General features: G+C 35.0%; 1 protein-coding gene across 1 annotated transcript in view; it reads right to left on the bottom strand.

Moving 5' to 3' along the window:
• Positions 1-1,049: 1,049 nt before the first annotated feature.
• SLCO1A2 (solute carrier organic anion transporter family, member 1A2) overlaps positions 1,050-14,335 on the bottom strand; it is a 38,771-nt gene continuing 25,485 nt past the window's right edge. The window contains exons 9-14 of the mRNA XM_004693228.1: positions 12,253-12,448; positions 11,089-11,245; positions 9,743-9,915; positions 6,678-6,742; positions 6,185-6,302; positions 1,050-1,269 (exon numbers count right to left, since the gene is read on the bottom strand). Of these exons, the coding sequence (XP_004693285.1) occupies positions 1,050-1,269; positions 6,185-6,302; positions 6,678-6,742; positions 9,743-9,915; positions 11,089-11,245; positions 12,253-12,448 (929 nt within the window). The remainder of the gene's footprint in view (positions 1,270-6,184; positions 6,303-6,677; positions 6,743-9,742; positions 9,916-11,088; positions 11,246-12,252; positions 12,449-14,335) is intronic.

Here is a 14,335-nt window from a genome sequence, read left to right as displayed (position 1 = left end):
AGAATCTTTTGAAAGAAACCCATCAGCATCCAGAAGGCCTCTTGAAATCCTTCATTTCTTATTTTATTCTTAAATTACAAAATAATGAGTAGATTCTGTTTTAAACCTGCATGTTGAATTTTGTTAAACTAACTTCTTAACAGGAGTTACTTTTTAAAAACTTTGTTCTTCAAGTGGTTGTCTTCCAATTTGGGATACTATAGTGGCATAAACACTGACCTAAGCAGGTCTCTGGAATCTGGGAAAATTCCTTTGGGTGATATTTGACACTCCAAGCCACCTTACGGTCTAGTGTTTTTCTAATATGATCCTTTTGTCCTTTGACTCAGACACTTGTTTTTATAGAGAATTTAGTTGTCAGGTTTGAATTGCTTAAAAAATATTCCAACAGTCTTTGCTACATGATTTTTAATAACCTGATAAATTTTGTTAGTACTCTGAACATAACGAGCAAATATTGATGTCAGTAATAAAACAGGATGAAGTGAAGGCAAGTGATGGCACAGTAATTAGTGTTTTATCTTAAGAGCCATGTCTGGAATGACTCGAAAGAGCTAAAGAACAATTCCTAAATGGAACGTGACAACTTAGCTGTTTTCACAGGGAAGTGATAAATTGTGATAAAATTCTTAAATATTCAAGCAGTCTGAGAATTTCAGTTTAAATAACCCACAATTCAAAGCAAAAATTTAATGGGCTTAAATAGATTTTCATAACAGGAAACATTTAAAATCATGTGGAAAAGCAGTTGCAGGGAATAAAGCCCTTATTTGCATGTGTTAAAAGAGAAACTGCTGTTTAACATAAAATTAAATTTGTTCTAATATGCTGTCATGAAGATTGCTATAAATGTCCCTCTGAGGGAAATCTCAAGTTCCATGGATGCTTCAAAAATATCATCAGTGAATATTCTTTTAAACACTTGAGTAAAAAAAAAAATTGAAATTCATAAAGAAAAGGTAAAGTTACCTGCAGTACCTCTATTGATTTTAGAAACAATTAAGTTGCAGTGTATTCTCCACTTCTGGAAAGCATGGCATAACAGGACATTACAGTTTAGTTTTCAACTCGCCATCATTCAAATCTTTGGCATTTTGGTGTGTATCTTTGCACTCATTTTCCTTCCCTGTAACCTTTGTCTCCGTCAGCACAGTTCCCGAAGAGGCATTTTCACCAGGCAGCTGATACTTCCTCAATAAAAAAAGGACCAAAAAGGCTGGAATATAGCTTGATGCTCTTAGCCCTGCTGGCAGTCCAAGGTAGATATGTCTATCAAAAATAAAATATTAATACATAATAAATCTTACATGGTAAGAGAAAACTAGCTTCACATATCTTTCATTGTTGATATGTTATTCCCTGAAGGATGAGAGCAGCTCAGGTTTTTGTCTGTCAGTTTTATATTAGCAAATTTGTTTAATTTATTCTGTTTATTAAAATGTTTTGTGTAATTTATTCTAATGTTTATTAAAATGTTTTTTGGGAATTTTTTTGTTCAGAAAACCAAATTTGCTTTCTTTTCTCTAATCTCCTGTTACTGTTTTCATTTAACCTTTTTATGCCGATATTCCTTAATACTGACTATGATTATAGGATTCAACAAGAATATTTCCAAAAAATAACCATTAACTAATAATATTTACTCATGTTTTATTTCTAGGTGATCTTAATCAGGGGAAGGAAATTCCTCTCTTCTGATTTTCTTCCAAGTTTCAATTATGAATATGTAAATATCATAATAATGTTTTTTGGCATATAGCTGTAAAACAAGAATTTTCTTTCCTTTTTTTTAAGAATTTTCCTTTTGTATTGATAGTATTGAGACTCTTACATTAAATTTAATCTGGAACAAAGTCATGTTTCAACTGAAAGTTGATGAATTTATCATTTTAACCATCAAATTTGTTCATATGTTTTTTTAATTTTCATTTGGAAGCTCTTTTTGGTGTTTTGTGAGTAGTGGTTTGCTTCTCTTGCTCTGTCAGTCTTTATATCTTCATGTCTGTTCATTTTGCATTTGCTTTTCCCAATCTATGGTTCCTTAGGGCAGACCTAGTTCTGAGAAGGGTGATTTTTCATAGTGATAATAGGAATAATCACAGAAGAAGGGAACAGATAGTTCAGTCTAGTTACCCCTTCTTAGTAACATGTAAATAATGTGTTTTGTTTTGTTTTAATGTCCTTTCACGATGAGGTTTTTATTCATTTCCTAGGAAACTGTAACACAGTAAAACATAATTAGTCTCTCACAGTTCCCAAGGCTAGAAGTCTGAAGTTAAGATGTTGACAAGTCCCTGCTTCTTCTGCAGGCCCCAAGAAAGAATCCTCCCTGCTTTTCTCTTCCCATCTACTGGGAATCCCTACAACTCACAGAGTTCCATGGATTGTGGATGATTCTAGCAGTCTCTTCCTCTGTCACATGGCTTCTTGAGGGGACACACTAATCCAGTATAACCTGATCTTAATTTAATTCCACTAATAAAGAACTTATTTCCAAATAAAGTCAAATCTGTTATGGATAGTGGTGAAATTTTGAGGTGCTTTGCTTAATCCAGTCTAAAGCTATTGTATCCCATCACTGGTATAAAAGCACTGAACAGGTATCTGGTCTCATGGCTTCTTAGAAGTACTTTATTTTCCCTTTGGAGGCTGATCTCCCCAAAACTCTAATTCTTAGGTTTACAACCTTTGCATTCATTTCTTTATGTTTCTGTTCAACTTCTATCTCATGAAACTGGATGTTAAGGATAGTATTTATATAGTCTTGAAATCTAGACATGTGCATCAATATGTTACATAATATCATTAGGTTGTTCAACTTTATTTAAAATTACCTCATTGTCCTTTTTCTAAATCCTGGGCTCACCAACTTTTATGATAAAAATAGATACCTTTAAAGCTCTACCTATCCCTTTGAGTACTGGTTTGGCCTGAACCCACATGCTTCCCTACTGAGTGCTTTCATTAATACAGAGTTTTAGTTAATTATTTTTATTATAATTTTTCTTTAACCCTTGAATAACTCCAAATATGGCTTCTTGCAAATTTTATCATATATTTCTAATTTCACTGAATTATAGACAGAAAGCACAGGTTACATGGTATCCACACATTGGATTTTTTTTAAAAATTGAGCTACTAGCCCTCCCTTGTGGTGCAGTCGGTTAAAGCACTGCACTGAGAAGCTAAAGCCACTTCCACATGAGTTCGATTCCTGCCCGCCCTGGAGGTGACCACATGGCGTGGCAGACCTCTCCTGACCTTCCCGCTGCTCCCCTCAGCAGTGTACTTTGTAGATTGCCTGTTCTGCTCCCCACTCTGTCTCCCGTGAAGCCTTTCACCACCCCTGAGCCTCTGGCCTGTACTCCAGTTCAGTTTGTATAAATAAATAAATCTTAAAAAAAAAAAAAATGAGCTACTACTGGTTTACAACACTATATGATTTAGAATAGATTCACACTTCCTCAGATGTATGTCATTGCCCTCACCTGATACCAAATCACCCATCCACTATAGACCATGGACTCTCCTCTCTGCTTTGTTGCCATCTCTTCTTGTAGCTTTATTTCTAGGGGTTTTTTTTTGCTTAGTTTTATCATTCCTTTCTTTCAATTCTCTCTATTCCACATATGAGTGAAATCATCTAGCTTTTGTCTGTCTTCTTCCGACTTACTTCACTTAGCATCATCCCCTCCAGTTCCATCATCCTGTCACAAATGGCAAGAATCAGGCCCTTCCTGGTGGTGCAACAGGTTAAAGTGTAGCACTATAAAGTAGCCATAGCCTCTTCAGCATGAGTTTGATCCCCATCCAGAGAGGTGACCCACATGACGCAGCAGACTTCTGTCTCACTCACTGCTCCTCTCAGCAGTGTATTTTGTGATTGGCCTGTTCTGCTCCCCACTCTGTCTCTGGTGGATCCTCTCATCGCCCCTACACCTCTGGCCTGTACCCCAGTTCTGTATGCATAAACAAATCTTTTTTAAAAATGATAAGAACCTTTTTATAGCTGAGTGGTATTCTATTATTTATATACCACATCTTCTTAATTCACTCATGTGGCTTTCACACTTAGGTTGAGTCCACAACTTGGTACTCCAGTGAACAAAGGAGTGCATATATCCCTTCAAAATTAGTGTTTTTGTATTCTTCCAATAGATGTGAAGGAGTGGAATTGCTGGATCATGTGACAGATCATTTTTTTGTATTTTGAGAACCTCCATACTGTTTCTTTAGAGGTTACACCAGTCTCCATTCCCATCAACAGTGTAAAGAGGCTCTTTTTTCTCCATATCCTCATCAACACTTGGGTTTTTTTCCTTTTTGATACAGGTCATTCTTACACGTGTGAGGAGATGTCTAATTATGGTTTTGATTTGCATTTTCCTGATAGCAAACAAGGTTTATTGAACAGTTTTTCATGTTCCTATGAGCATCTGCATGTATTCTGGAGAAAGGTCTATTTCGTTCTCCTGCCTTTTTTTAAATAAAATCTTTGTTTTCTTTTTGTTGAGGTAATAAGTCTTTTTTTTGGATATCAGCCCCTTTTTGGATGCATGATGTGAAATATTTTGTCCATTCACTAGGATGTCTTTTCATTTTAGCAGTAGTATGTTTCACTGTGCAAAAGGTGTTTATATTTTATATAATGTTTTTGTTTATTTTGGTTTTATTTTCCTTCTTATTAGTGTTAAGTCCCCGAACACATCATTGAAGACAATGCTATGGAGTGCTTTACCTTTCTTAGATATACATTATGATTTCCTGTCTTACATTAAAGTCTTTAATCCAGCATGAGTTTGTGTGTGTGTGCGCTGTGTGTGTGTGTAGTTTACCCAGCACCATTTGATTTTTCAATTTATTTTGTATTGTTTATTTTCTCATTTTTTATTGTCATTGGCTTTCCTTTACTCCAAGTCTCATAGAGGTGTCACTGAAGGAGATTCATGTGGATGTTTGACTCAGTGGGTTTAAGTCACAGATAGAAATCCCGAGTTTAGGAGATCCCAGTCTTGCAAATGAGGTTCAGTACATCTACCAGCCTTTGTCCATTCTGCACTATACATTCTATCCCAGAGGTAAACACAGCGTATATCTTTCAAGGTCATGTGCTATTTAAACATCCTTGAAAAGATATTCCAGAAAAAAAGCTTGTGCTAATAAAGTATGTAGAAATTCAAGGTACGCAAGATTTGCCTACCAGCAATAGCTGACTCTTGTTTCTACACTCTATTAGTATCTATAAAATTTCCTCATGACTATACTTCATCAGCTACCCTCATTCATCTGACTGCCAGAGGGTAGTACAAAATAGGATTATTTTGTCACAAATATCATTTAACTTAAGGTGCTATCTATCAACAGGATTTCAAGTGGCAGGATGAGGTGAATATACACTAGTGATTTTTGGAGTCCTTCAGCTGTGAAATAAACCTAGTGCATGCACAGTGAGTACCTGAGTTTGCCTTATGTTACCCATGGGGAATACTGATGGCTACATCAATCTCATGCTGTCTTCTCTTTTCATAGTTCTTGACTTTTACTGATCAAGTAATACCTTTGAATGTTCTAAACAATGCTAGATTTTTTTTTAATGAATGAGGTGTTTTCTTACTGCTCCTTAAGGAGAACTTAATAAAAATTTAAACAAAATTCAGTTCCCCCAATGAAAAAGGACACTAAAAAAAGGGAAAAAGGGAAATTTTTTTTAGGTTAATAGTATATTAGTTCTCAAACTCACATATATATTAACAAAAAAATAATATTTAAAAAACAATGTTGTGTTAATAGAATTTAATGAGGGAGAACAAATACCATTTTAAAGAGCTGAGATACCTGGTGAAAGGAGGAAAAGAGTCAGGGTAATAAGATGGTGATGATGTAGATAAAATAGATGGGCAGCTCATACACAGCCATCATCTACAGTAGTGAACGGATTGTAGCCAACTGCACCAAAAAAATTATGAAAGGTGGCTAAGCAAGTTATTCATACTTGTATTTGTTGAGTACTTTGAAAAAATTAAGGAAGGAAATTTCTAGTATGTAATTAAGGCTTGGAGATACAGTACAGTATCTATTTTCAAAAAGTAGTCTAGAAACTTAACAGAAAACATTAAATAAATGGAACCATATTATGAACAGCAAATACTTAGAAAGCAGTTCTTTTAAAAAAAATTATCTTTACCTGAAATTGGTAGAATCATATATCCTGCATGCTCCCAATTCACCACATTTCAGGGTTCCCCAATGTAAACATGTGGAGTCAACTAAAGCTCCAAAATATATAGGTGCAGGAATTCCAGCTAGAATTAAAAGGAAGAAGAAGAGCCCATCAAAAAGGTAAAAATTGAAATATATTGCCTTCTGTAAATATTTTTTTATATTTATTATATACTTTCTGCAATATTTTGGGTTAGTTTACATTAAATTTTAAGTGATTTTCTCATTCATTTGCTTTTTCACTCTTCTAATTGATAAAAAAATACAATTATGATAAGATGAGTCCATTTCAAGTAAGCAGTATTTCTCTACCTCCTGTACTTCATTCTCATTAATGACCAGTCTGACTTACTAGCAGGAGGGTTATTTGTTAAAATGTTGCTCTGGAACAGTGTTTTCATTTACTTATTATTTAATAACAGTTTAAAAGAATGTTAAGGGAAAATAACTGTTTTTACCAAAGACTCTTGTGGAAAAGGCATGTAATCCCACACCAAGAGACTTCTCTTCAGGCTTGATACTCCTAAAATATAAGTAAATTCACAAATAAAATAAAAATAGAGATTTAAGTATTATGTAGTTCTTAAAACTGTGTATCTTAATTACAACCTGAGCATTAGAAAATATTCTTGGTTTTCCAAGACCTGATTATCCACTAAGTGTAATTTTGCTCAAATATGCAAACACAGTTCAGCCTAAAAATATCTATTACCTTACTTCACTATACTGAAAGTACTAAGTAAAAAAACTATAAATGTTTTCATAGATGCAGAAAAATATACTGATAAGGTTTAATAACTATTTACAATTATAAATTCAAAACTATAGATAAAAATAGAATAAGATATACAGCAAGTATCATACTTAATGGAAAATTTTCATGTGGTTTCCATTAAATTAGAAAAGAAGAAGAATATGCACATCATTGCTACAGTTTAATACATTTTTGATGTCCAAGTTGATACTGTAAGAAAATTTTAAGTCTCATATATGTAAGACCTGAAAGTGAAGAGAAAAAGCTTTCCATATTTAATATATCTCTACATAGTAAATATAAAAATATGTAAATATTTAGATAAATAAATGTTTAGAACAAATAGGAAAGTCTGCTGGATTAAAAAATTAAACTTAAAAATAACCACAGCATTTCTCTAAAACAAACTCTAACCAATTAGAAAACATTACATAAAATAGCACCATTTGCATCACAAAAATATGGAGATGCATCACAAAATATGTATATTCTAATATGTATGCATGAGTATATATAAACATTTATGTGGATATGTGTTCATACTTGTCAATTGCACCATGTATGTGTTTACAGTATTGACAAAGGAAAATTTTTTTTTAAATGAAAAGATACTCTGTGTTCACAAATATTTGATCTTGATTAGATTTTCTCCATTCTATGGAATCCACACAGACTCATTCAAAATTCATTTACGAACAGGGAAGAAAAAAAGAAAAGTAAAGATAGCAGTGGTGTATGGGTAAGAAAGATACTATAGGTTATATGTAACATGTCATGTCAACATGATAAGTTAAATATTGTACTGGTATGCTAACAGTCAAAACTTTAGAACAGAATAGAATGAAAATTTATAATAACTCGAAAGATAGTACCACAAATCAGTGGAGAAAAAACCTTTTCTTTAGGTCTTGATGATGGGAAAATGAGTTTATTATATGAAAAAAAAAGAGAGAGAATACTAGCTCCCTCCCACATAAAGATAGAGTTGCTGTGGTTTAAAGAACTATAATGTAAAGGGTAAAGCTGTAAATCTAGTAGGATAAAATTTAGGGGATCATTTTTATAAATTGAAAATATGGTACAGCACCTTTTTTTCAGATTTCTTTTTATTTCCACTTTTTTTATTTTTTAACATCCTTCATTTTGTGCATTTTTTCATATTGGTTGTAATCCCATGGACTTCCTACCACCAGTTCACCCCGTGACACCACCATAGTCCCGGACACTCTTCATACCCCCATTATGCTCTGACAACACCTTTTTTAAGTTAAACTCAATTGATGTTTAGTATTATATAAATTTCAAGTGTCCAGCCTTGTGAATCAAATCTATATATGCTTATTTATGATAAGGGCCACGAGTCTAGTGTCCATCCACCATCAGATAATGAATCCCCTTTATGTGAATTACCTAGCCTCCCCTGCTTCTTTTAAACACTATTTTGTTTTCAGTCTAAAAGTTTGTTTTTGTCATTTGTTTTGTGGAAAACTTTTTTTTTTAAATGTCTCCTCAAAACTCGGGCACTAAGATAAGAAAACTTCAATAAAACAAAATTTAGAATTTCATCAAAAGTACTGTGAAATACTAGGAAAAGATAATTGTATAATGTAAGCAATGTTACATTAGTATCTATGATTTAAAGAATAATTATCAAAATAAAGAAAACGCAAAGGAAAATGAATATGCATCTTGAAATGGAAACCCAAATGACTTGAAAAAAGTTTGAAGAGATGTTGAAACTCACTGTATCTAGAACTAACATAATAAAACATCAGTAAATCTCCACTTCTCACTCACTAGCAGAGTCACATTCAGAGTTAGATGCTCTAAGTGTTATGGGAGCTGTAGGTAATGGTATTTGCCAGGCAGTGCTGGTGTGAGTTCTTAGTGAATTTATGTGTGCATGTGCCTTAGCAAGCAATACAAGACCTTCACAGCACCTGCTATGTGAACATAAACACACACACAGTCTTGATACTTTCCAAAGGCAAATACATATTTAAGGACATGCTGTCTTATTAATGTGGGTGTGTAGAGTAAGTGGGGACTGGAATGAAAAAATTAAAAAGGAAAATCAAGCTAGGAAAATGTTATCCAGCTTTTGATAATTTGCTCTCAACTAAGGCATGATTAGTTTAACTATGCTGCTTTTTTTTTTCCAAGGAAAGTTGTGAACTGTGTGCAAGATTCTTTTTAATAGGCATGAAGAAGCCCGAACTGAAAGAGCATGTATTCATTACGTTTAAGTTGGAAGCCCAGTTCTGCAATGTCTTAGGCTTAGAAAGCCTTTCTTAGATGCCTCATGTCTCACAACAGCCTTGTTAGGGAGAAGAACACTTCTTATTATGCCTATCTTATATTAAAGAAAAATGAAGCTCAGAAACATCAGTGACTTGCCTAATGCCCTGTAGATAAGTTGGCGAACGGGCTTCTTAGGACACTGTTCTCCCATAAGTTAAACCATAGGAAATGAGTGCCAGGCAATCACACTTAACCTATTTCATATGGTTTACCCTTAGACATACATGTTATCTTTTTTTGTCTTAAACAAAAAGACATAAGAAAGGAGAGAGAGGGAGGAAAATACCAACATTTATATAGTAACTTTAAACTTTGTAAAATTCAACAGTGCTTCATGGAAAAACCTTAATAAATGACACATTTCAACCCTGACTTCTTAAATGTCATGACTCCAAGTCACTTTCTTAGAAAAAGCTGTCTTCACAAGTGATTAAAAAAGGTATCTAATAAAGAAAAGAGTTCTTGTACCTCAGGAGAACCATGTATCCCGGTATGGCAGATAAAGAATAAATGAAGCTGCTGATTGCAGACAAGATTAAAAAATACTGGAGCATCATGGAACAGCCATGTCCTTTGCTACACAGCCCAAGGACTGCTGATGAATTACTTGATGTTCGGATACAGCTACAATTTTGAAACACCTGCCAGGAGACAGTATGTTATCCTATAAGGAAGAAAAATCTTTAACAGAATCTCAAATATTTTCTATATAATGAATTGGATCAAGTTGGATACTTTTCCCTCTAGTCTCAAATCTGTATGGTGTCTCGTAGGGTTGTGACATGAAATCAAAACATAGAAGAGTAGGTTTATAAAAATGGAATATCTAAATATATGAAATAAATTTGCAGTAGGTCAGCTATCTGAAAGTAATACTTAAAAAAAATCATACTGCTGTTGTCACAGCATTATGTATGGCAAACAAAATTTGTTTCAGAATGCTCAGTTAAAATATTTAGATTCTTACAAATAGGCAAAGCTTTGTCTTAAAATGTATGTTACTCCAAAAACAGGTTAAGAGCAACCCTTTCAGAGTCATCATGTTTTCAGGTTTTAAAAGGAACCAAAATTTATATTTTGCTGTGATCACTCATGCATCATAAGTAGCATTACATTTTTCAGGCAAGACAACATGCCTAATTCCATCTACTTACAAAGTACTGAGAATGCAAAAACACAGATCACACATGCATATGTGCACATAGAAATAGTTGGCTCATAAAGATCAAAACTTCCAAGTTGATCTAAGTGATCAAAATGTGTCCCAGTATATTTCAAACAAATTATCTGATAAAAACTTAATGAAATAGGGGTCCTCACTGGAGGCACAGTGCAGTAAAGCACAGCACTAAGAAGCATAAGCCACTTCAGCATGAGTTTGATCCCTGGCCCCAGAAGTGACCCACATGGCATGGCAGACCTCTCCTGACTTGCCCGCTTCTCCCCTCAGCATTGTATTTCATAGTCAGCTGTTCTGCTCCCCACTCTGTCTCTGGTGAATCCTCTCACCACCCCTGCACCTCTGGCCTGTACCCCAGTTCTGTGTGCATAAACAAAAAAAAATCTTAAAAAAGTAACTTAAGAAATTAAAGATCAATGCTCTGAAACTGTGAAAGATTTAAATAACATCTAGAACATTAAAGGAAAATTAAAATGGGCATATTGAAGGCAACTTATTTTTGTCTTACAAAACACTAATCAGGTTTTCCAAAATAACTTGACTTTTATCAAATGTGGACCCAGTTCATAGTTGGAGAGTGCCATTGAGATGCATCAAACAAAAGTTCTGCAAAAAGACCAGTAAGATGTGTTACCATGTTTATTCCTGTTCCAACTGATGTTGCACAACCAGCAAGACAGGCTGACATATATGACAACCCATTGTCTCCACACACAGGGTCCCATATTTTAGTGGGACAGTTGCAGTTCATGTTGCAGTCATCAAGGATAGAATATAAATCTTGTTGCATTCTGAAATAATTTAAAGTAATGTCACAAATATTAAAGGAATATTACAGCATTATCCTTTTCTTCTTTTCACCTCAGCTTCTAGTGATATTCCCTCCCTTATCCAAAATAGAAACATAAATCTTCCCACCATTACTGTGGCTTGGACAAAGTAGCTCAGGCATAAAAGATATATGCTTCAGTATCTACTTTTTCAATGATTTATCTCAGATAAGCAAATAGTCAATAAGCATTAATACCGTTAAACAAGCATAATTGTATACAAAAACTTTCCCAGATATTATTAGAACTCAAAAATGAAGACCTATTCTTAATGGAGTTTATAAGACTTAACTCCGATAAATGTATGTAAAATTACTTTATGGTTTTTTATATCTAAAATTACTTTCGTCTAATATTCTTTGATAGTTATAAAGGGAGCATTTTAAAATGTCCTCATTTCATTTTAACTGATTATACAAATATGTTTGGATGAATTTTAAAATTCATATCAGTATACAAAACCTTCTTATAAACCCAAATAACCCTCAAAATACATATCTATAACTATTCAATGATTTAGATATAACTATACAAATAAAATGCATTAATTTATATATCATGTATTAGAATTCAGTCATGCTACATTTGAGCCCATTGTGGAAACATATAAAGGTGAATTTTCAACCCCAAAGTTTAACTCATTATGGGAATAAAAAAGCCTAAAAGTTTTTTTGATGTTCACTTTAATATCTCCAAGTATCACAAAATCAACCACACATACACATACATACATACATACATATATATCCATTATCATAAACTTACTAGCCCTGTGATATATTCCTAACCATTTTCATAAGCCTAGCATCTGGATGTATTAGATTATGACTGATAGATGGAGAAACGATAAAGACCATAAATTACTGCCACTAACTGCTACTAGCAAATGAACTAATCTTAGATAATCACTGGAGAAAACATGTGTTTTAATTGATGAAAGAGTATAAGGGCCATAGAAAGCAACATACCCTTCATAAGATGTGGTTATGCCAGCAACTGAGGAATTTTCACAAACCATGAGAAAACTTAAAAAATACAGAAGATATTCAATTAAAGAAAACCAGCATCCTATGTGAGCAGCTTGTTTGACAGTAATCTTGAACTTCTTCATAATCAAACCACCAACTATATATCCAATGCATATTGGAGGTAAGTTATAAATACCTACAAATGCAAGTAAAATATTATTTACAGAGTTGGTTCCCAGCTCATGCTTTGTCTATAATTCAGAATAAATGCTGAGCCTTCCTTGCTCTGAAAATCAAAACAAGAGCTTCTTCAGCTTTCTTCATATTTAAAATATGTTCACACCCATTGTCTTTGCCTTGTCACAATTATACAGCTTCCACACCTCCCCACTCTGCTCCTCTGCACACCTGACTTCTTGGCATCCACGCCTTCTATCTTCTGGAAACTCATGCTTGACCAAACACTCCCTTTCTCGTACTTGTTCACCTCCCCCATCCACTGATTTCTGTACTTCAAATCCATCTTGCTCTCTTTCCTTTTACTGTGCCCATCCTTTATTTCTTCTGCCCTCCCACCCCATTCACTTACTCAGATCCTTTCATGTTCAATTGAAAATACTCTCAAGTAGCATGATTTCACTTAATATCTCTGTGTAGATGATTCTAGAACTTTTTAGAAATAATATAATAGTTTATTTTTACATCACTTTGTGCCTTTTTCCGTCTCAGTTGTAATCCCCATGCTCAAAACATTTACCAAAGGTCAAAGCATTTACCCCATTCTTTGGGGTAGGACTATACATACATATCTATATGATTTACATGATTTTTCAGTTGTTTAGTCCCACTTCCTTGGTAAGACTTAGCACAGAAGAACTTTAGAAAGGTTGCTTTGCTGAACCTGTGACAGTCAAGTGTACTTACATTTCATGTCCTGATGCTACTAACCAGCATTCTTTCTCCTGCTATACATCACTCCAAAAATAAACTAAAACAAAACAAACAAACAAAAAAAGACAGCCCAAGGTTGCATTCCTACAATGCCAGGGTCTGCTCACTGAAGCCCAATTATGAAGGAGCTCATTAAAAATCCCTTCCAGGAGAGACAGCAAGATGGCAGCAGAGTAAAGACACCGAGATCACTGTCCAGGCTTGCATAGGAATTTAGGACTGAAAACATACTATAGATTTACATACTGAGTTTCAATCCAAATGAGAACATCCTGGACTCACTAGAAGGAAAATAACTGAGGGAGAATCAGCAATTGGGCAGTTCCCATAAGGGAACTCCTATCAGAAAGCGCCACAGACAGGACAAGCAAAACCCTGCAACTCCTATCGGGGAGCACCCAGGCTCTGGTGCCACATATGGAGGCTTCCTGCTCATTCGGCTTGGTGAGTGGAACCCAAGCTATGGGAAAAGACTGCGCAAGTGGGAACATAGAGCCCGGGAGGTGGGGAGGAAAATCTGTTGAACTGATGACTTGGCAACTGTAAGGTTTGCAACCCTTTACCCCACCCCCACAGCATAGGCCTGAAGGCTTGTTCCCCCACATTAGTCACTAAGGCAGGGCCAGCAAGTTCATAAAGCCCCTGAGATAAAAGGGGGGGGACAGTTAGACTGAATCAAAAATAGGCCCATTTACACTCCCCCAAGCAGTAGGCAAAGAATGCTCAGAGAGAGATGGGTTTTAGTGGGCACAAAGAGCCCTGGAAGCCTTGAGGGAAGATGGACAGCCTGCACAACTGGGGGACATGCAGAATTAGGACTCAAGGTGTTGCTGAATAGCAGTGGTTGGAAAACGTGTGAGCCAGTAAGGCACTGCCTTGCAAGTTTCATAATGCTCAGAAAATAAACAAAACCACTGACTGGCTCAACCACAGGCCTAGCTGCAATGCTTCTAATGCACCCTATCTCCCATGGCTGCATCCAAGCATAGAGGGAACCCTGGACATCAGAAGGCTACAAAGATCAACAGGCACCTTCCAGAGAGAAGGACTCAACGAGTTACCAGAAGAAGCTGAACAGCAAAAGAGACCCCTGTGCATCACTGGCAGAGATGACAGACATAATTCCACACAG

The sequence above is a fragment of the Condylura cristata genome, unplaced genomic scaffold (genome assembly GCF_000260355.1).
Source record: "Condylura cristata isolate star-nosed mole 26May11 unplaced genomic scaffold, ConCri1.0 scaffold00036, whole genome shotgun sequence".
Lineage (NCBI taxonomy): Eukaryota > Metazoa > Chordata > Mammalia > Eulipotyphla > Talpidae > Condylura > Condylura cristata.
This window is presented reverse-complemented; position numbering and strand designations above follow the sequence as displayed.